Source organism: Chionomys nivalis, chromosome 8, assembly GCF_950005125.1.
Source record: "Chionomys nivalis chromosome 8, mChiNiv1.1, whole genome shotgun sequence".
Classification (NCBI taxonomy): domain Eukaryota; kingdom Metazoa; phylum Chordata; class Mammalia; order Rodentia; family Cricetidae; genus Chionomys; species Chionomys nivalis.
The window spans coordinates 17,114,542-17,135,792 of NC_080093.1; the positions used below are offsets into that span (position 1 = coordinate 17,114,542).

The 21,251-nt window shown below is 43.9% G+C and overlaps 1 protein-coding gene across 3 annotated transcripts in view; it reads right to left on the reverse strand.

Annotated features, from left to right (window-relative positions):
• Cnnm1 (cyclin and CBS domain divalent metal cation transport mediator 1) overlaps window positions 1–20,339 on the reverse strand; it is a 59,427-nt gene extending 39,088 nt beyond the window's left edge. For all 3 annotated transcript variants that reach the window (XR_009057563.1, XM_057777613.1, XM_057777612.1), the window contains exon 1: window positions 18,731–20,339. Coding sequence is in view for 2 of the 3 variants with exons in the window: in XM_057777613.1 (XP_057633596.1) it covers window positions 18,731–20,303 (1,573 nt within the window). In the remaining variant the exon portion in view is untranslated. The remainder of the gene's footprint in view (window positions 1–18,730) is intronic.
• Window positions 20,340–21,251: the final 912 nt, after the last annotated feature.

Below are 21,251 nucleotides of genomic sequence, written 5' to 3' on the forward strand. Positions count from 1 at the left end.
AGAGGGTGAGCTCCTTCAGGACAAAGGGTCACATCTTTAAACAGATTCTTTCACCTATAAATAGATATTTGAGGAATTGAACTAGGCTGGAGCTCAAATAAAAACACAAAGCTGGTATGACAGATGTTACCAAGAGCCTTTAATTTCTGATAGTAGGCTGTAGGTTTAAATTAGGATTTCAAGCCTGCCTCAGTGCTCCAGAAAATTACCCTAGGAAACAGCTGTATCCTCCCCAACTGGACTGAGTGTTTTGTAGCTTAAATTAGATTATGCTAATTGTTAGAATGTGTGCAATTTAAAGATAAAAAACCTTCCAACACATTTTTCTTAAACTTATGGCACCTGTTCTCACTTTTCTACGAACATGTGCTAGCAGATGACAAAACAAAATGACTAGCATCATGGAAAATCTGGGAAAACCGGCTTCTTAAAAACTGCTTTCTATAATTGGATGTCTTTTGTGCCGTGGAGCTCAGAATGCAAACAATACAGCCATACTTTCCACAGTTGATGTGGTTGGTTCATATGCTGGAAATAAATAAATGAAAAGAGTTTATGGTTTTAAAAATAACTTCTACACTATAGACCCCCAAAGTTGTCCTCTGACCTCTGCACGCATGCCATAGTATTCATACCCAGGAAGATAGGCATAACCACCCCAAACGAGATACATTTTTTTTTTTAAAAGCTCCTATATCTTATAAGGTCAATCTGAGGATCATGAAGGAATTTTAAACTTTACTTATAAGTTTTTCAAGATACTGAGACACAGTACCTAAGTGAACTATTTAGAAACATTTTACAACCATTCTCTGAGATACTCTTTGGAGTTGTGGATATGATTGTGTATGTAATGTGTATATAAAAAAGGTTACAATGAAGCTCATCATTTTGAACAATTAATTGCACTAATAAAATGGTAATAATTTCCCCTCACAGTCATAGAAATCAACAAACAAATGAAGGAAGCAGTCTTTTTTAGGAACAGGCTGGGGTAGGAGACAGGTTGATAATCATAAAAACCCTGTTTTGAACTAATGCAATAGGGAGACAACCAGTTGTGTCAATGGTAAACACACTTAAGATAAAGACACTTCTCTTATAAAAGTTGACCTTACGGAGCCCTATCCCTGCATCCCCCTTTTTTTCCTAGGTCCAGGAAGGAGTGTTGTAGGTGGTCTTATAAAAAGTCAGTCTGTAGACACGGAATACCCCCTTCATTCCTGCCATGATACCCTATGAATATTTCTCATTTACAGTTAGGACAATGGTTATTATTATAATTATTACTGATGTAGGATGCCCTTCTGTATGCTGTGAATATGTTTTATTACCAATTGGTTAATAAAGAAGCTGATTTGGCCAATAGCCATGTAGAATAGAACCAGGTGGGAAATCCAAGCAAAGAGACAGGGAGAAAGAAGGCAGAGTCAGGGAAACTCCAGCAGCCACTGGGGAAGCAAGATATGAGGCAACAAGACACAAGCCTTGTGGTAAAATATATAACAGTAGAAATGGGTTAATTTAAGTTTTACAAGCTAGCTAATAATAAGCTTGAATTAATAGTACAGTTTGTCATTACTATTAAGCCTCAGAGTGGTTATTCAGGAACTGGCAAGCAGGAGAGAAACCTCCAGTTACAGGTTACTACAGAAACCACCATTTATCATATACACTCCAGGTGCCAAACATTGGATATACATCATTGTACAATGACCTATCTCTAGAATATATGAAGAAATATTCCATCTCACGAAAAGACAACTAAGTTAAAAATTACAACTAAAAATTAAAAATGGTTTGAATAGGTGCTTCTCCAAGGAATATATATAACTGATCAATAAGCACGTAAAAAATGCTGAACACATAATCATAATCATTAAGGAAATTCAAATCAAATGGAATGAAATATCATTATGGACCTACGAGGATGGCTATAAGAAAAAAACAAACCACAAGGGGTGGAGAGGATATGGAAATCAGGAATCCTCTTTCACTGCTGTACTGCTCTGGAAGTTCTTTGAAATACTAAACATAAATTACCACAGGGTCCCGCAATTCTACTCCTACACAAATGAAAATGTAGGCCAACATTATTAATGATGGACCAAAAGTATCAACAGCGCACATTTCTAAACAAATAAAATGTGGTAAATCTATACGATGGAATATTATTTGGCCACAAAAAAAATCAAGTAATGCTATAAAACAGATGAGCCTTGAGAACATGGTAAGTCTAAGAAGCCAGGCACAAATGGCTGCTTGCTATATGACTTCATTCACGTGAAATTTCCAAAATAGGCAAACCTACAGAGGAAGAAACTAGATTAGTGACAGCCAGAAATGATGGAAAGAAGAAAATGGAATTGCTTCTGAGTTCAAGATTTCTTTCTGGTCGAGACCAGCCTGGTCTACAAGAGCTAGTTCCAGGACAGGACAGGCTCCAAAACCACAGAGAAACCCTGTCTCGAAAAACAAAAAAAAAAAAAAAAAAAAAAGATTTCTTTCTGGGATAAGGAAATTCTGGAGTTAGATGGAAGCGATGTCCCCATAATTTAGTGGGTATACTAAAAATGTAAATTATACACTTAAAGGAGTGAATTTTATGATATGTGAATTATATCTCTATGAAAATTTCTTTTGAAAAAAGCTAGTAGAATAAAAAGTTCCAATAACTCATGGTTAAAAGAACAGGAAGTTAGCAAGGCTCAAAGCCACAATCACATGAAGGTGGGAGGCAGAAGCAGCTTCAGAAGGGAAATGTATCGAAACAAAAGAGCAATGGGGTTTGGACTGGGGAATTGTGCCAGTGAGTGTTGTTGACAGCATTTTATCATTTAGTGCTCTAGGATGTGGTGACCAAAAGTGGACATAAATAAGGCCATAGGAGACTAGAGGCATGAGGAGATACCATTTATATGGGGAAAGTGATGAACAGGGACATGGGCTTGCTCATAGATGGCAGAGAGAATTTGAAGAGCTGGGCTTTGGAGGGTCGTTTCTGCTATCAGAGATCTCATCAGTTCTCAGAGATGACTAAAGAGTGCTTAAAACTCACAGACTGGGGAAAACTTAGAGTGACAGAGCTCTAATAGCCTAGTGTGTCCATTTTTTTTTTTCTCAGCAAATGTTGGCTATTTTTTTCTTCAGTGGTTCAATGCTGTGTTTGGAAGAGTGGCTTACACTTGCCTACTTCCCTATGAGATTCCATGAACTCAGACTATGTCCTCTTCTCCTGACTAGCAGGAACTCTCAAATGTCTTCATACCACTACAAGCCCATTCCTTTCAGCTTGTCCCTAACTTTGTAGGAAAATGGGAGAATGCTCTTGTACACTGTAAAGATTTGTCACTCGTATTTGGTGTAGAACAATGTTTTATATTCTGTCAATTATATTTTAAATAAATGCTGGTTGGCCAATAGCCAGGCAGGAAGTATAGGCAGGACAACCAGACAGGAAGTAGAGGCGGGCTAATGAGAACAAGAGAATTCTGGGAAGAAGAAAGCTTACTTGGCAATGTGACCCCAGTCCCAGGAGAAGCAAGATGTGACTGTCTCACTGAAAAAGGTACTGGGCCATGTGGCTAACACAGATAAGAATAATGGGCTAATATAAGTTGTAAGGTTAATAAGAAGCCTGAGCTAATGGGCCAATAAATTTATAACCTAATGTATACCTCTGTGTGATTTCCTTGGGACTTAATGATTATGGGAACCGGACAGGACAGAAAACCTCTGTCAACATGTATTGGTTTAATAAAATGCAGACTGGCCAATGGCTAGGCAGGAAGTATAGGTGGAACCAGGAGAATTCTGGGATGAGGAAAGGCACAGTGTCAGTCACCAGCCAGATGCAGAGGAAGCAATCTAAGAATGCCTTACTGAGAAAAAGAACCAAGCCATGGAGCTAAACATAGATAAGCATTATGAGTAAATTTAAGTCATAAGAGCTTCTTAGCAATAAGCCTGAACAATAGGTCAAACAATTTATATTTAATATAAGCCTCTGTGTGTTTATTTGGAATTGAATGGCTGCAGGACTGGGCAGAACAGAAATTTCTGTCTACACATATCTGTCAGACACTTTAGGTCAATGATGATTACAATTATATAGAACTTTCCAGTTTCTCAAGAGGCTTTCCAGAAGAGCCTTGGGATGGGCGAGATGTTCTTGAGAACTTCATGAATTTCCTAAGGAGTGAGTGAGAAGTGATTTTATAGGCCCCAGTTTTCTTTCAAGCCCACTAAGACACGTGCATCCTATGTATAATCTTTAACAAGTTAGCGCCCCTTTCAACTTTCACTATATAGTCTCCCTCTCACGTGGTGGCCATATTCCTAGGGCAGGCAGTGTTCTTTTAGAAGCATGACCACTAACAAGGCACCATGTGCAGAAAAGCAAAGCCATGCGCAGCTGCAGCTGTGGAGGAGGATACTCAGCTGAAGGATCTGCTCTGCACATCCTTGGGCATCCATGTTCAAAGCATAACAACCCCTCCTGTTTCTAAGAATAGACAATGTAGCCATCTTTAAGTCAGTAAGCTCATGGGCATACTGTATCTCATTATGATACACCAGAGGCAAGAGTAATCCTTCAGTCAGAAAGCTCCAATGCTAGTTACTACATTTGAGGCATTTTTTTTTTGACAAGTCCCTTGAACATACAACTGTGACATTGATAGAAAACCTCTAGGCTGAGTTGAAAGGTAAAGTGGGTTCTACTTTAATCCACGTTCTTCCTCCCCTTCCCATGTGCACAGTGCCTGTGTATGTGTAAATGCACGTACGTGGAGGCCAGAGGTCACAATGTGTGTCTTCTGCTATTCTTGTCCACTTTGTTCTTCTGAGACAAGGTCTCTCACTGAACCTGGAATTTACCAGACTAGCTAGCCAACCTCAGGAATCCTCTTCTCTCTGCCACAGCTACACACTGCTTTTCATAAGGGTCATGGAGATTTAAATTCAGGTCCTCATGCTTGAGTAGCAAGAACTTTACCAATTGAGCCATCTTCCCAGCCCTTTCAATATTCTCTTCTACTCCTCTCCATCTCTCTCTCTCTCTCTCTCTCTCTCTCTCTCTCTCTCTCTCTCTCTCTCTCTCTCTCTGTCTCTCCCTCCTCCCTCCCTCCCTCCCTCCCTCCCTCCCTCCCTCCCTCCCTCCCTCCCTCTCTCTCTTCTCTCTCTCTCTCTCTCTCTCTCTCTCTCTCTCTCTCTCTCTCTCTCTCTCTCTCTGTCTCCCTCCTTCTTCCTCTTTTTATTTTATTTATTTTTGTGAGACAGGATCTCACCGTGTAGCCTTGGCTGGTCTGGCACTCACCCTGTAGACCAGACTGGCCTTGAACTCACAGTAATCTGTCTGCTTCGCCAGTGGATTTCCTTAAAACAAAGTCTATATCTGTCCTGAATTGCAAAACATTACATTTTACCTTGGGCTCACTAGTATCCTACTTAGAAAATGGTAAGCACACACTCTGTGAGATCAGGTTTAAACCTGTGTCTAGACACTACAGAAGCCTACTCCTGCCCTAATGGCTTGGTTAACCAGCACCTCTCTTTTCTTGACTACTAGAAACTTTGGGATCCTTTATCCATCTATAGGTTTGTTGCTGTGAATTCTCCTTCCTTTCTCTCATTTAAAGTCTCTGGATTCAATGCTACCGACATCCTAATGAGACAAAAAGTAGAGAATATGCATCCATAGCTTGACCCTTACTTGTAACACAGCACCAGAATGGTGGTGTTGAAGCTAGAGAGGTAAACCTTAATGAAGCCGAAGGATTTTAAACCACACTTCTCTAGGATTAAGTGGGATTTATCGTGATCTTCTTCTCTATTAAACAGTACCACAGGTAAGACCCCTTCACTCCCAATACTTTGAACCCTTTCACCTAATTCAGAGGCTTTCACGATTGGCTCTGCGTGAAAATTACTCCAAACTTTGAACATATTCTACACACGAGATCCCACACCCAGATATCCTAGCTCCAGTGCTGTTCACATGCAAAGACCACATCAGTGCTCAAAATGATCCCCAGGTGATCCCTGCTTTCCCCAAGTTGAAAACCACTATTTTTGTTTATAGAAACCATGTTCCAAGTTTGGTTTCTGGACCAGCAGCAACAGTGTCTCTGAACTAGCTGGAAACACAAGTTATCAGGTATTGCCCCAGACTCCCTAAATCAGAATCCCCAGGGTTCATTCATCACAGTGATCTATAGTTCAATAAGCTTTATAGCTTATTTTAATACAGGCTAACACAGCAGTTTAGGGGAAAGATTTGTGTCACGATAGCTCCCTGACACCTATGAAGCAGGGAGGTAACTACTGAGCTGTCTACCAAAGCCTAGTCCCTTTCAGCATCTGCTTTCAGATACTGAGTCTTCACAGGAAAGAGAAGAACTTTCTGAAACCAAGAATGTTGTAGCCAGAAGTTACGTAATGCATTCTCTCATGTGACATGGGGTAGCTACAATATTTTTGTTGACACAAAGCAGAAAGCAGTTGGTGATGTTAATGCTGAACATAGGAAGACATCTTTTGTGACTTTTATACCAGTCACTTCTGAGGCAGGCTTGAGGTATCACCCTCTTAGGCTCTTGATATGTCTGAGGTTAATTCAATTTTCCACTACTATAAGTCAACTAGGTTTTTTTTTTTTTTTTTTCCCCTCCAGAAACTCCAGTTGTGCTCCTAATGCTGGGTATTGGTAATTCTTTGTATAAGTTTCTACAATCACCTGGCATCAACATCCAAAGTACAAGGCAGATCCCTTTGACAGTCAACTACATATTCAGACAGTACATTTACAGACTGGTTATCAACTGGGGGCAATTTTGCGCACACCCTACTCCCCAACACCCTACTCCCCAGATAGCATTTGGCAATGCCTAGAGACAAGTTGTCTGTTACAACCTGAGGTTATAATTCAGTGAGTAGAAACCAAGGAAGAGGCTAAATATCCTATTATGCACAAGATAGCTTCCTCAAGGCCAGCAAAGCCTTAGCCTGCCCAAAATTCAACACTGCTGAGGCTGGAAGGCTTGCTTTACAGACACCTATTGTTGGGTAAAGAAACTTTACATTACGTGTTTGTACTGGAAAAAGTACAAACAAAAAGCCCTAGTCTTCAAGGGCTTGAACTGAAAAAACACTAGCCCACTGGAGCAGGGGGCTCTGGCAGGCCTTGCCCTGCTCCCAGTTCCTTTGTCTTGCTAAAAACTGTTAGGCTACCTTCCTGTGGTGAGCCACCAAGGTCTTTTCCCTTATTTGGTCACTTCCTCCTCCTGACTGACTCCCCAGGATGACTCCTAGGCTGACTACCAAAATCCTGCTATCAAGGTAAAAGCCCCCTTTGGTTCACCTAATTAATATGCTTTGAATCAAAATATAGCACCGCCTCCTATCCCATTCTAACAACGACCTCCCCCTTTTCTCTTCAAAAGGACACCTGCAAGGTCATTGGCTATTGTTTTGCTGCCCCAGTCAGACAGCCACTTTAACTTTTCTTCCCTGCTTAATAAAGGAACTCTCAAGAGAAAACAGATGTTTGGGTGGGGTTTGTACCTATTCCGGGTTCTGAGATAGAGCCCCTGATTTGCGGGGTAGGGTTATCTGTTCTGCCAAAGGTGCTTTAGGCTTGGCTCTCAGAGAACTTTCCTGGACCCTGTTAGCATACTTCCTCTGCCAGGAGAAAACAGCCAATAATTGATCTGATTCCTCATTGTTTCAAAAATAGCCACAGCACTTTGGTAAGGTGAAAACAGAAGCTGGGAGGAGGACATATTGCTTGGTAACGGAGAGCATGAATAGGGAAGCAGAAGTAATTTTATGGTTTCTGCGGCACTCATGACCTTCACCTTGTAAAACGCGGAGGCTTCTGTTAAGCTCTTTATGGCATCCCCAAAGCGTTTGCCAGACGGCACTCGGCACTCTGTGACAAGCTACCACCGCGAGTGTTCCTTAGCAACCACGTGACCACTACCTGGGTACTTGTTCCAGGACCCCCACTTCTGAGGCTCAGGATCAGGATCGCAGGGTGAGGGGAGGGTCCAGACAATCTAAAAGAACGAACTCTGAAGAAGATTCTTACACACTGTTCTTGACACTTGCTAGTCAAAGTGCAGTCCTTGGCTCAAAGGCGTACAGCACCTGGAGACCTGCCCCACCCTAGTCCTCAGAGGTAGACTCTGCATTTCTCTCAGATCCCAAGTGGTTCTTAACACACAACTAAGTATGAGAAAAACTGGCCCAAACTAAACCTAGGCCTAATCCTAACCCTAGACACTAGATTGCCACAGACTGTGCGTCTCCTCCACACAATGGAGATTTAAAACAAATGCTGACATCATGGTCATAGTGCGTAAAACTGAGTTCCTGTTTTGAAAGGATTTTTACAAATGTAAAAGCTCTGTAACCATGAGGGATTATCATTGCTATTTTTATTAGTTTTCTTTCAAAGCTTCAGTTTTTGCTTTCTTAAAATTAAGGTGGTGAATGCCTGTAAATCTAGCACTTAGGAGGCTGAGGCAGGAAGATTTGGAATTCAAGGTCAACCCAGTCTCAAAATAAATAATTAAATAAATAAAGTGTAAAAATTAAAAGTTGGGACCAAAGGCCTTTTCTAAAATTTTATATTAAGTCTAAATAATCTCAGGCTCCAAGAACAGTTTGACGTTTACAGGGTGCCTCTGTTTGATGAGAACATATTTAAGAATGTTTTATGGATTGACGGGGAAGAGAGGGACATGAACGTGCAGGTGCACGTTCTGGTGCAGAAGTCAAAGGACAACCTGCAGGAGTTGGCTTTCAGCCTCCATCATGTGGATCCTCGGGATGGAACTCAGGTCATTATGTCTGGAGACAAGCACTTTTACATGCCGAGACATCTTACTGACCCCAGAAGTTTCATTGTGCCAACAATTACAGCCTCTGTATTAACCAAGAGCTCTGAACTCCTAATGTTTTTATCTTAATGTTGGAGCACCCCACAGGAATGGGATGAGGAAGAGCTACTAGGCCACAGGCTACGTGGTTCTTATCATTTCTATACAGACATTCATCTTCTAACAAATCTTAAAGAGAAGACAAAAAAAATTTCCCCACTAATCCTACACCAGTCACACTGACTTAAAGAAATAAAACTCATTTTTTTTTTCTGGTTAAAAATAACAAGGAATTGCAGTCACATTTTGAAGTCATCGTCTTGTTCTAGAGAAATAAGAATAATCAACACCTCTATCACACACACATACACAAATCTCTTGAGCTACTAAAAGGCAATTATGAAAAAGCCAACTGTGTCATCCAGAGTACCATGGTAACCCACATCACCAGGGCATGAAAAAAACAGTTGTTAGTCACTAGAATCAAAGCCAGTTGGCAATTTGGCTTGCTAAGCAACACTACAAAAATAGCAGAGTAAGGGCTCATTATCCGGAGGTCTGATGCTGCACAGCTTGGAATCTGGCTCCAGAAGGAAGTGTCCCAGGTCTCTCCATCAATCTGAATCTGAGGTGCGCAGTCCAAGTCTAATCTATCACTTGTTTAACCAGCATTCATCAAAAATGTTGCATCTGAGGCAGATATTTGATAACCCACATGTTTAGTTGGGTTTTCAGCTGAACAGAAAAACTGTGGGTTGATGACGGACAGAACAAGAGTGGTCCTGGCAGGAGCTTGGTGAGGCAGGATTTGCCTGAGATGGACTCAAGGAGAATGAACAGCTGACAACAGAGGCCAGAGAAAACTCTAAGGAGCAGACAGAGAGCTGGTTATAACGCAGCATTAAATAACTGTATTCTCATGGCCTGCGTCATCAAGAAAAAGATGGAGTTATATTTAGGATCCTTAGTTAAGGCAAGAGTGGGTACAAGTGATTTTGGAACTACCACAGTCGAAAGGAAGAAACATGCTGTTTTAGCATTCGTGAGGAGTAAAAATTATACATGGCAAATGCTTCATTCTTCCTAGTTTCTGATTTTGGTAGAGATTCAGGCGTGTGAGAATTGCTTTAGCAGCATTAAGATGTATTGTCGGCTCTGTTCTGCCTGTCTTTTCCTAGCTCAGATTCCTGCCTCAGCTGGAATGCCTTTTTCTTTCATAATCGCTGATCACAGTTCTTTCAAAGCCAAGTTAAAATTGTACTTCCTTCTGAGAAATTTTCTCAGATCACCCGAGGACTCATTGCTCCTTTCTCTTCTCAGATGCCCTTGTCTGTAACCAGGCTACCTCTTAACCAAGACCCCTTGTACCGAGACCCTTTCTTTCTTCCTTTGTGTTCCCACATTTACATCTGCCATTGCCCCAGTGCTGTCAGGAACAGTACTGAACTGGGCTGCCTGGTGTCGACAGCCACAGGCAGGCAGAGGGAAGGATGGTTTCCTGAAGTGGAGCACAACCCAGAGGGAACCTTGGATGCTGCTACTCCCTTCTCCCTTCAGAGCCTTGCACATTTGCTTCCATCTTCTGGGGACCTCTTGCTTGGAGAAACTACTTCCCATCCTCTACGGTTCAGTTCAGATACTTGGGGAGTAAACAGCTGAGGTTGCCTGCCACATACTTTTTGTTTCAATTACAACCCATTTTGTAATAATTTGTCAGCTAGCGTTCTTCTCTCTGTTTAACTGCAAGCCCAAGAGCCCACAATGATGCTTACCTGGTTATATCCCCATACAGAACAAAGTTCCACCAATACACGGAAGGTAGGCAGGAAAGAATGGGAAGGAATCTCAGTCTAATAAGAAACATGAAGCAGAAAATGAGAGGACTGAAGATTCCTAGTGCCTAAGGGGATGCCTAGGGGCAGATCAGTTTGGGAGAAACCAAGAGAGTGCGCAGACCCTCTTCTAAGAAACCCGGAGGTTGGAAAGAAGTTAGAAGCATGGCCACATACATCTTGGGGGGGGTTAAACATGGAACTGAGCTGAGCTACAATAATACACAGTATCTTTCGAATAAGAGAGAACCCAGGAGAGATGATTAAAAGAAGAAATCGAATTTAGCTGCAGCCTGTGGGATTTAGATTAGATAAAAAGGCAGCCTGACAACAAAAGCTAGCATGGCCGGGAAAGGAAGGCGAACTCTAAAAAAGAAAGACTGGGAATTAGGATTCCACTCAGGTTCTTTAATGTTTCTTTGGGCTCTGATTATGTTGTTATCTATTTTTTTTTTTTTTGCCAGACTGGTTTGGGGGATAGCATGGGCAGGGAGAATATTGCAGAAAACCATTATGTTGCCACACTGGAAAATATTAAGATAGAAAAGTAAACCTACAATTTTGTCATCCTACATAGTTCTTTTCATTTTTCTTGGTTCCCTTTACTTTCTCCCTGTGCATGACAGACTCTACTTTGTCTACTGTTTGCTCTGGGGGTTCACAGCTCATTCTACATCCCACAAATTATTTAGCAATGATAACATATTTAATAACATCCTACATTTAATTTTACCAGTGCACTTCAATATTGTAACTCAGCGATACTAACTGAAGCATTAACGTTTTTGACAGACTTCTATGGAATTAACCCATGGAATGATAATTCTTCCTGCTGACATATTCCATCAGAATTTGGGGTATGAGGTAAAATACTGACTTTTCAATTATTCATCAGTGAAAATATTAGAATCTACAAGCGGGGCAGGGACATTTCCTTGGTGGGTGGGAATACTTGGGATAAAGATCCCATGAAAGAAGACCCAGGAATCGTGGACTGTCATTACCATATTCCCAGAACATAATAAAGTGCCCGTCTTCAGAGTTCAAAACATTGTTTGAATGAATCAATGGACGAGCAAAGACTGTGTATAAGATAGCAATAGGTCATTTTATAGCCATGCTAGTCTTCAGGCGGAGGAACCAGCATGGGTGGGTTGAGTGGCAAAGAGCATGCTATTATTTGACCATATATCATTTAACAGAGTTAACCATCAACAGTATAAAGCCCACGGACTTGGAATTCAGAATACAATTTCATTACTTTTCTGTGTCTACACAGGGTTAGTTTTCACTTTAACTAGTCTACTATAGAGTAAACTTTATGTTAAGTATAATAAACCTCAAAGTGTCCATATTTTAAACCAGGCTTCCCGAATTATAGTCCTTAATCTTGAGAAAACTGTAGCGAAAATAATATATAAGACAATGAATGAATCTAGGAATTATACTGGAACGTTAGATCAGAGTAGGCTCCTGCTTTTTCCGTTTATTTTCTTTTTAAAAATTTAAGTGACTGGGGAGGGAAATGGGAGGCTGGGAGGAGACGGAAAAAATTAAGTGATTATGTGCAGTATATATTTAATATAATAGTAAGAATTATTTCATGAGAGGCTAAAGAAATTGTTCAGCATTTAAGGGCATGTGTTCTTGTGGAGGATCTGGGTTCCACTCCCAGCACCCATATTAGGTTGCTAACAACTGCCTGTATTTCCAGTTCCAGGGTATCTGATGCTCCCTTTGACCTCATGTGCACTCACACGGTGCACACACAGACAAGCAGGGAAACACACATAGGCAGAAAATAAAAGTAAAACTTTAAAAAGTTTTATCTCCTGATAATGGGATTCTTTTTACATGTTTTAAGACTTCTATTTTTTATGTCTATTTTTTTTTCCTATATAGAGTGTAGAAATCTATAAACTTCGGTATTATTTTTATGAAAGCAAAATATGCTATTTAATCAATTAATCAGTCTTCCATGTTCCAATTGCATCTTTACATGTCTGTTATAGTATTTTACCTCCATGGTTTTCATATAGGTTTGTCTTACACATATATTTATATATTGAGCTATGACTCATGGCTTCGAATGTCATGGGAAGTCATGGTGGAAGATGAGTTAGATGAGTTAGTCTGCTAAGCTTGCAAAGAGAATGGAATATTATTCTTGGCATTAGGCTTCCGGGGGTAGATTTTGTAGATTTTGGTCTATGTAGTCTAGACTGGCCTAGAACTTGAGATCCTTCTGCCTCTACTTCCGAGTGACTACAGGTGTATATCACTGTGTCTTGTCTAAGAATACGCTGAATACTAAAAAGAATTGTAACAGTTGTTTCTAAAGAGACAGAAAAACAATATAGGCTGTATTTTTCCTCTACTATTTAAAGTTTAATATGTCCTGCTCTATAGGCCAAAGCTATTAGGTTAAAGACAATTAAAGATTCATTTACTAGAGCGCTGCAGAACTCATCTATTACATTATATATTATAGCTTAGCTCCTCGGTCATCTAGTTGGCCTTTCAAAAGTCCTTTATAATGTACTAAGCCAGACGTGGTGGTAAATGCCTGTAATCCCAGCATGCAGAAGGCTGACAGAGGAAGACTCTGAGTCCATATGGCTCCTTTAACAAGACATAGAGTGAGCTGGGGAGGTAGCTCAGTTGTTAAATGCTTGCCTTGTAAACATGATAACCTCAGTTACCCCAAGGACCTACTTAAATAGCTAGACCCACATAAGACAGCTAGGTATGGTGACCCACACTGTAATCCCAGTGCTGGAAGGCTGAAGTGGAGGCAGAGGCAGAGGCAGAGGAATCCCCAGGGCTCAGGGGTTAGCTAGCTACTTTGACGGGCAAGCTCCAGGCAAATGAGAGATACTGTCCTCAAAATAAGGTAGACAGTGTTCTTAAGGAATGATACCCCGATTTCTTCTCTTGCACACACACATACACACAAGCACTTATACAGGCATATAGAACAACAAAATTGGATACAACTGAGGTTTATAAGAGATGCTCCAGAAAGGGCGGCCCCTAACCTGAGGACATGCGTATCTAGCCCATCATATTCTCATGCAGTATGAAAAGGGGACAGATAAGACACAGCACTGTACTGTTATGGAATTCAAGGCCGTGGGCACCTAAAGCTGCGGCAGAGAGTGGGGAGTGCTGGGACCGTAAAGGTGGTTAGACAGCAGGTCACCAGGGTACCGACAACTCCATCTCTGCTTAGACTTTACCCTCTGGATGATGGAAGCTGCTGAAGGGCTTGAAACAGAGGATGAAAACCTAGAGATGGTTTTGGTGACACTAGAGAGGACAGGCTGTAAGGAAACAATGAGATAAAGAAGCGTATCTTCTTAGGACACATTTTCACAAAGGAGCAATAGCTAACCACAGCTAACACTTAGCACTTGTGATAGGTGCCGAATAAGTATCACAATGCAATGGTCTTAATAGTACCGAGCCAGGACCAGCACCACACTTTCGCTATGAATCTCAGCCTCGCTTGTTTAATGTCTATCTCTTCTTCCAATAGAGTTGAAGCCTCCATGCAGACAAACAGTTACATTGGTAGTGTTCTCTACCATGTCTATACCCTCAGCACAAAGTAATTACTTGTTGAATAAAATCAATGACTAATCTACACGAAGAAATAGTGGGATAAATTATGTAGGTCCAAGAGTCTGGATGCAATACTAATAATCGGTGTTTTCCTAAGGAGAGACCAGAGTTCTTTTGCTCTCTCTCCAAATCCACTAAGGACAGACCACGCAGAGACACAGAAAGAGGCAGATGCAAGCCAGGAAGAGAGCATGTGTCAGGAACTGTGCTAGCCAGAACCTTGAACTGGGACTTGTACCATCTAGTAGAGTGGGAAGAGGGATATCTGTTGCTGCGATCACTCCAGGCTGCAGTATTTGGGTATGGCAGCTCCCAAGGAACACACCAAGATGAAGTTTAATATGACAAGTTATATGAGTTATATGAGTGATTTCTAAATTAGCACACTGGAGGGACCGTGCTGTCTGTACTGTAGGAAAAGGAAGAGACATTTGCAGTGGTCAGTAGACAGCCCCGATTATTTTGTATTCATTCACCTTCACTCAAACACAGAAATATGAAATTTGCCTATGACTACTTACTCAGTCAATGTTTACTTATGATTACACGGTAGTCCCTGTGCTTGTTCTGAGACAAGGGATAAGATTCATTCTCTGCTATCAAGGAACTTAGTCATGTGGGAAGAAATACCATTCCCTTTTTGTGAAGCAAGCATGCCAACTGGAAAGACCATTTTCCCTTTCTCCACCCCTAAAGACTTACAACTGATAAGTACAGGGGTAGCATCCTACATAGACTAAGAGCTTTGGGTCATATGATCCGTATTTGAATTTGGGTTACATAGGCTCAGTGGTAATCTAAGAATAACTATCTGGGTCTTAGGGTCAGTCTTTGTAACTGTAGAATCAGATAAGGTAGACAGAACCCTAAAGTGGAATATTCACGGTAGCGGTTATTACAATTATTAAAGCTACATTCTCAACCCAAAGAGACTAAAGCTATGGGTAGCAAGTCAGGAAAAAAGTCCAGTTTCACCACTATGCTTGACAGCAGAAATTCCAGGTTTTCTGGGGACAAGATTAGAGTAGCCAGAGTCAGGGTGGCCGACAAACAGGTGTTGGGCATCTACAGCCCTAGTTCAATAACAGTTCAGTGATCGCCTACGAGCAGTTGAGTAAGTCATGCTATCGATCTTAGCTTTAGTTGTTTCATCTACAAAATGGAGTTAAAGACCTACCCAGGAGGGCTGTTCTGAATATAAAAATGACTTGGCGTGGTGCCTGGCAGAATTGTCACTCAATCAATGGCAACTGTTGCTTTTATTAATATAATCGTTTTCCTCTTTCACCTCCTAAGGGATTTGTTTAGATAGTTAAGTTACTTGAGATTCGAGGAAGTGAGGGAAATGGAAGAGCTATTAAAGACTAGCTTTAAAAAAAGTTATTTTTAAATTTAGAGAAAAGCAGTTTAACTTGGCTTGCTTCTCCTAACATGTGGTGCAAGCGTAAGTCGTAAGTTGGCCACTGTTCTGTGGCTTAGAGCCTGATATAACCTCCTTGTTAACGATTCCTCGTCTCCTACCCAAAGCAGGTCTACCAAGCTGTTACTAAGGGTTCTCTGAGGATGTTTAATTCCTTTCCAACTTTAATATAAACTCAAGTCACACAAGGACTTATTAAAAATGCAGATTTTCATCCAGGAAATTTATAGTAGGGCATGAAATTTTGCATTGCCAATAAGCTCCCACGCGAGCCCCATGCTTTGGGTTCAAGGATGGCATTCCACGGAAGTAACAGGGCTCTGAGAAGATAGAGAAATGCCTTTGTTGGCCTAGTGCTTACTGTCATGGCCTACTTTAACGATCTAATAATAGACTGTTAATAGAATATGAGCAAGCTTGTTTCAGACTGGACTTGGAAATTCTGCATATGGACTCATTCTAAATCAATATCAGCTGTTCTGAACAACTCTTCCTGGAACACAAAGTTTGCTCCTAAAGACAGCTGTTATTAACCTTAGATACTTCATCGACTGTTAGCCTCCACTGTTACCCAAAACTGTGTATCAATAGATACTGAGTGGATGAATGAAAGAAATCACAGTCTCAGTAAAAATGTTTTCTGAACCAAAAATTTCAGTACATCCAGTGGGATACCACCCCTTGAAACTTCATTTAGAGCTGTCCTGGAGACCCCCTCCCCCAAACACTACAGGCTATTGTAGTGTATTAGAATTTGATGGTATGACCCTATTGTTGAAAACACCATATACTTTGCTCACAAGTTACAGAGGAATCAAGCGGGTATGTTTTTTTCAGAGTACTGGAGGAAGGTGCTATGCAGATCGCTGGGGGGAAGTCATCAACAGTCTTACCCAGCTATGAGCCCTCTGAACCAAAATAATGATTCATGTGTCAAGATAGACCCATGGCCGCAATAGTGGCATGGATGTTAATGGGGGTAACCATTGCTTTATGATTGGATTTAAGGCCTGTTTCACAGGAGGAAACATGCCTGGTACTGTAAATCTGTTCAAGAACCCATGGTTGGAGAGCTTGCAGGCCCCAGTGGGGGAGAGAAAACCTACCATGAATTCAATTCTTCTGCTAAATAGACTTAGTATCAAATTTCCCTCTAAATTTGTATCTCTACCCATAGATTAGCGTAGTTCTCAGACCTTATCAGAGAAGTCTCTTTGTACTATAGATGGTGGTTAATACAGAAACTTACAACTGGTCAAAGCACAGAGAGTAAATATTAGTGGAGTGCTCAGCCATAAATGGGACATCTGTATTACCTGCCCTAAAGTGCAAGGACCATCACAGAAGAGGGGGCAGACACACTGTAAAACCTAGGAGTTTGGGAGGACCAGAGCCAAACTGTCTTCTGGACACGACAGGACCTCTGCACTCATGAGCTCCTAGCAGCTGTGGTTGCCTGCGTAAGATCTGCATAAGATCAAGCCAATCAATACTTAAGCTTAGATGGGGAGGGGCTCATCAAAGTCCCCACCTTTACCTGAGGAGCTACAGGCAGTTGATGTTTTGGGGGCAGAAAGTAGCAGTGTTCTTTCAGGGTGTAGGTTGACCATAGTCTTGTGGATATGGGGAAAAGGAGAACAAGATGCTGGGAGAGTAGGTAGGTGGGGTGGATCCAGAGGGAGTCACGAGGAAGAATGATGATCATAATGCATTATATAAAATAATCGGAAAAAAATAATAAAAATACTTCTGGCACTAAATGACAATGAGACACTTTCTCAAACGAACTGGAGTTGCTCTCAGCAGAAATTTAAGCCTTGGTAAGCCTCAGGGAAAAACCACAATTAGGAGACAATGAATCAGAATATGGCAACCAGTGAACTGAGCGGAGTGGAAAAGGCCTGGGGCTCAGCCAATGGTGAGGGAGACAGGGAAACATGAGACTGTGTTTTGAATATTCTCAATGGTGACCCCTCAAAGTAGACTTGATTACAAACAAAAACTAGGGGTAGTTCTGGGTCAGATCTGGTAAACAAGGGGAAGGGCAAACACAAGGCCAAGAGGGCTAACTCTAAAGTATCCAGGTTGATTTTTCTTGAGTGAATTTGTACTCAGGCCCAGAAGGCAATCTCCAAAGACAAACCCACACATGAAGTCAACGGTCATATAGCTTGCTATAACACCACAGTTTGAGGTTAGGAGGTATGGGGAAGATACTGATGGTGTTGAAAGAAACCCATTAATTTGGGTGAAAATTTTCTCGGGTCTTCCCTCCGAATAAATACTTCCTTAAGTCCTTACCTACCCCGCTACTATGAAGAGGTAGAGCTCCTGGAAGTGCCAAGACCTAACTAACTCTCAGTCCCTAACCTGGTCATTCTGTGTGTCAGGCTGCTAGTGAGTTAAAGAGGGAGAAGAACGTCTAAGGAGCCTGGTGTTTATTCTCCCTTACTCAAAGGGCAGAACTGGGAGGCTTTTGAAAGAGACCAGCGCTTCTGCTCCCTGTATGGCAGACACTGTCAGAGCTGGAGCTGTCCAGCAATGGAGTTCATTCTCTTTGGAAACTGGGAACTTCCAGTTTTAGGAGTCTGAGGCAAAGGCTATGGGATTCTATAGAGGGAACCCTGTAGTGGGTGGGGAGGTTGCAATAAACTCCCACGGCTCACCTGGGCTCAATCTCACAGTACCTGGTGCTTAGTAGACCGCAGAAAGAATTATAGTTGGGAGACAATGGATGAGGAATATGGTTTAGTTGGTGAGCCAAGAAGAGTGGAAGAGGCCTGGGGCTCAGCCAGCTGCAAGGAAGGTCGAGAAGCATGTGATATCTAGGGAGCCAATAGCAGGCCTTCCTGGAGTTTCTGGCTCCATAGATCAGAGGCTTTGCTTTGGGTACCTGAAGTCTCTCATGGTTATGAAAGGCAATATCTTTGAAAGGGGATAGGAGCTGGGGAAGGATAAAGACCACTGCTCACCCTTCTTAAACTCCTCCAGCACCGTGTCCAGCCGGGTATCATTGAAGACGCAGTGTAGGGGCCGGTTGTAGAAGCGGGTGACTGTGAGCAGCGGGGTACAGTCGTCCGGGTCCACAAAGGCCAAGTCTTTAACGAACAGAATGTCCACAATATTGTGCCTCTGGTCGCCCTCATACACAGGGATGCGAGTGTAGCCACTGCGGAGGATCTCGGATACTGTGGCGAAGTCAAGCACAGCGTCGGAGCGCAGCATGAAGCAGTCCCCAAGGGGGGTCAGCACTTCCTCTACCACCTTAGTGCGCAGCTCCAGGGCGCCCTGGATAATGTTGAGCTCTTCCTTCACCAGGTCGCTGTAAGGGTCAGCGGCCCGCAGAGTCTCCAGCAGTTTCTCCCTAGTGTAGAAGGTGCTGATCTCCTGGCGTAGCGCCCAGTCCAAGAGGCGGCCCAGCGGGTAGCACACCGGAAAAGCAGCAGCCATGAGGAGCCGGGTCAGGCACACACTGTGCGAGGCGATGGCCAACCCATGCCGTGAACACACCGAGTAGGGACAGATCTCGGCTCCCAGGAACACCGCGCCGGTGCACACGAGCGCTGGCAGCCACGGGAAGTGAACCCCCGCCTCGCCATAGTCCTCCCCGGTACCCCCGACGCCCGGCGGCAGCGAGGCATACAGCCAGCCGGCCAGCGCGGCATTGGCACCGGCTTGGCCCAGGAGCAGGGTGCAGAGCAGATGGGTCCCCCTGCCGCGCACGGCCTGCACGCGGCGCGCCTGCTCCTGCTCGGCGGCCGAGCCACTGTTCCGCAGCACCCGTAACTCCACCGGGTCCAGCGAGAGCAGGCTCAGGCGCAGGCCGCTGAACAGGGCGGACAGGGCCAGCAGCAGGAGCGCCCCGAGCGCTCGCAGCCACGCGGGCGGCAGCAGGTCCCCACCCGGGCCGTAGAGCCGCGGGCGGACGCGCAGCAGGAAGCCGCCGGCGGCGCCGTGGTGGTGCCAAGCGCGCCCGTCCCAGGCGCACAGCGAAAAGAGCTTCCCGCCGCCGCCCGCGCCACCGCGCTCCGCCTCGCCCTTACGCAGCTCCCGCACCCGCACCTGGACCAGGGCCGAGCCCGCCACGCCCCCGGGGCGCAAGGGCCCCAGGACCTCCACATCCGACGCCCAGTCGCTCTGCTCGCGGCAGCGCTGTGGTCCCGGGGGACGCGTGGGGACCGCGCTGGGCGCCACGCCGCTCGCACCGGGGGGTTCCTCGATGAACACGAGCCGCGGGGCCCAATCGCCTGTGCCGTTCTCCCCCGGGGCCAGGGAGGGTGCAGGCACAGGCGCGGAGGGGACCGCCGGCCCAGGCTGGAAGTAGACCCGCAGGAGGAAGCTGGTGCCTTCGGCCGCGCGCAGGGTGCCCCCCTCCAGGGATACACGGCCTCCAGCTGTGTCTTCGGGCCGCAGACCCAGCAGCCAGGCAGCAGCGGTTGGGGGCCGAGGTGACAGGGAGAAGAAGAGCAGGAGCACGGCGCCCCGGCTGCAGCAGTCCCGGAGCCTGACACCCAGCGCTGCTGCCGCCGCGGCCGCCGCCGCCATCCTGCACCCGGCGCGATTGCACGTGATACTGCAGCAAGCCGAGTGCGAGCTGGAGGGAGGAGGAGGAGCTGGAGCCGGGAATCCGGCCCCAGGCAGGTCACCACGTGTGCTCCCCTTGAGCGCGTGGGCTGGAGGCGGGGGTGGGGAGTGTGCGTTTGAGGGGGAGAGAAGGGGGTGATCGGAATCCGCCTGGGAGGGGTCCCCTGCGGGAGGCTGGAGATGGGCACGCACTGACACAGTGCCTAGCCTGGACGCACTTAAGTGTATCTGTGCTGTGGCCCTGGGAAGGCTGGTTTGCAGCAAGGCCTCCTACTTCAGTAGTTTCTCCCCTTCAACCTCCCTGCATTCTGCTCACTGCCCTTATGCGAACTTCTACCCGGCAGCAAATCTGAACGGCAGGCCTTCTGCTATCCATTCGACCCAGAAAAATTCCCAGCGTTTCTCCTCTGCCACTTGTCTTCTTTCTTCTAATTAAAAGATATTCTGGTCCTGAATCTGTGAAAAATTTTGGTCTTTCATATTGTAAAAATTTCCAAATTAAATTTAAGTTCAACTCCTTGTTAAGATGCCAATGTTCATCAGTGAATTGGAAAGCATTATGGTACGATTATTAAACAGAGTACTATACATCCAGGAAAAAGGCTGTGCGGGATCCAGTGTATATGTAAGGTTCAGAACAAGGGTGTAATATACCAGCCTTTAGTTAAAAAGATATTCATGAATAAGTTTTATGTACATGTTCGTGTATGCCAGTATCAGGTTTCAACGGGGAATGATGCCCAAAAAATGTAACAACAGGATTAGTTTCTTAATGTATAGGTTAACAAGAAGTTACAAAAAATAATACACAGAAGTATCTTTACTTTTCACTCAGTTCCTTCCACGGTTTACATGAAAAGCAGGAAGCTGACATTGGTGTTAAACTCATATCATTTACATCTTCCTCTT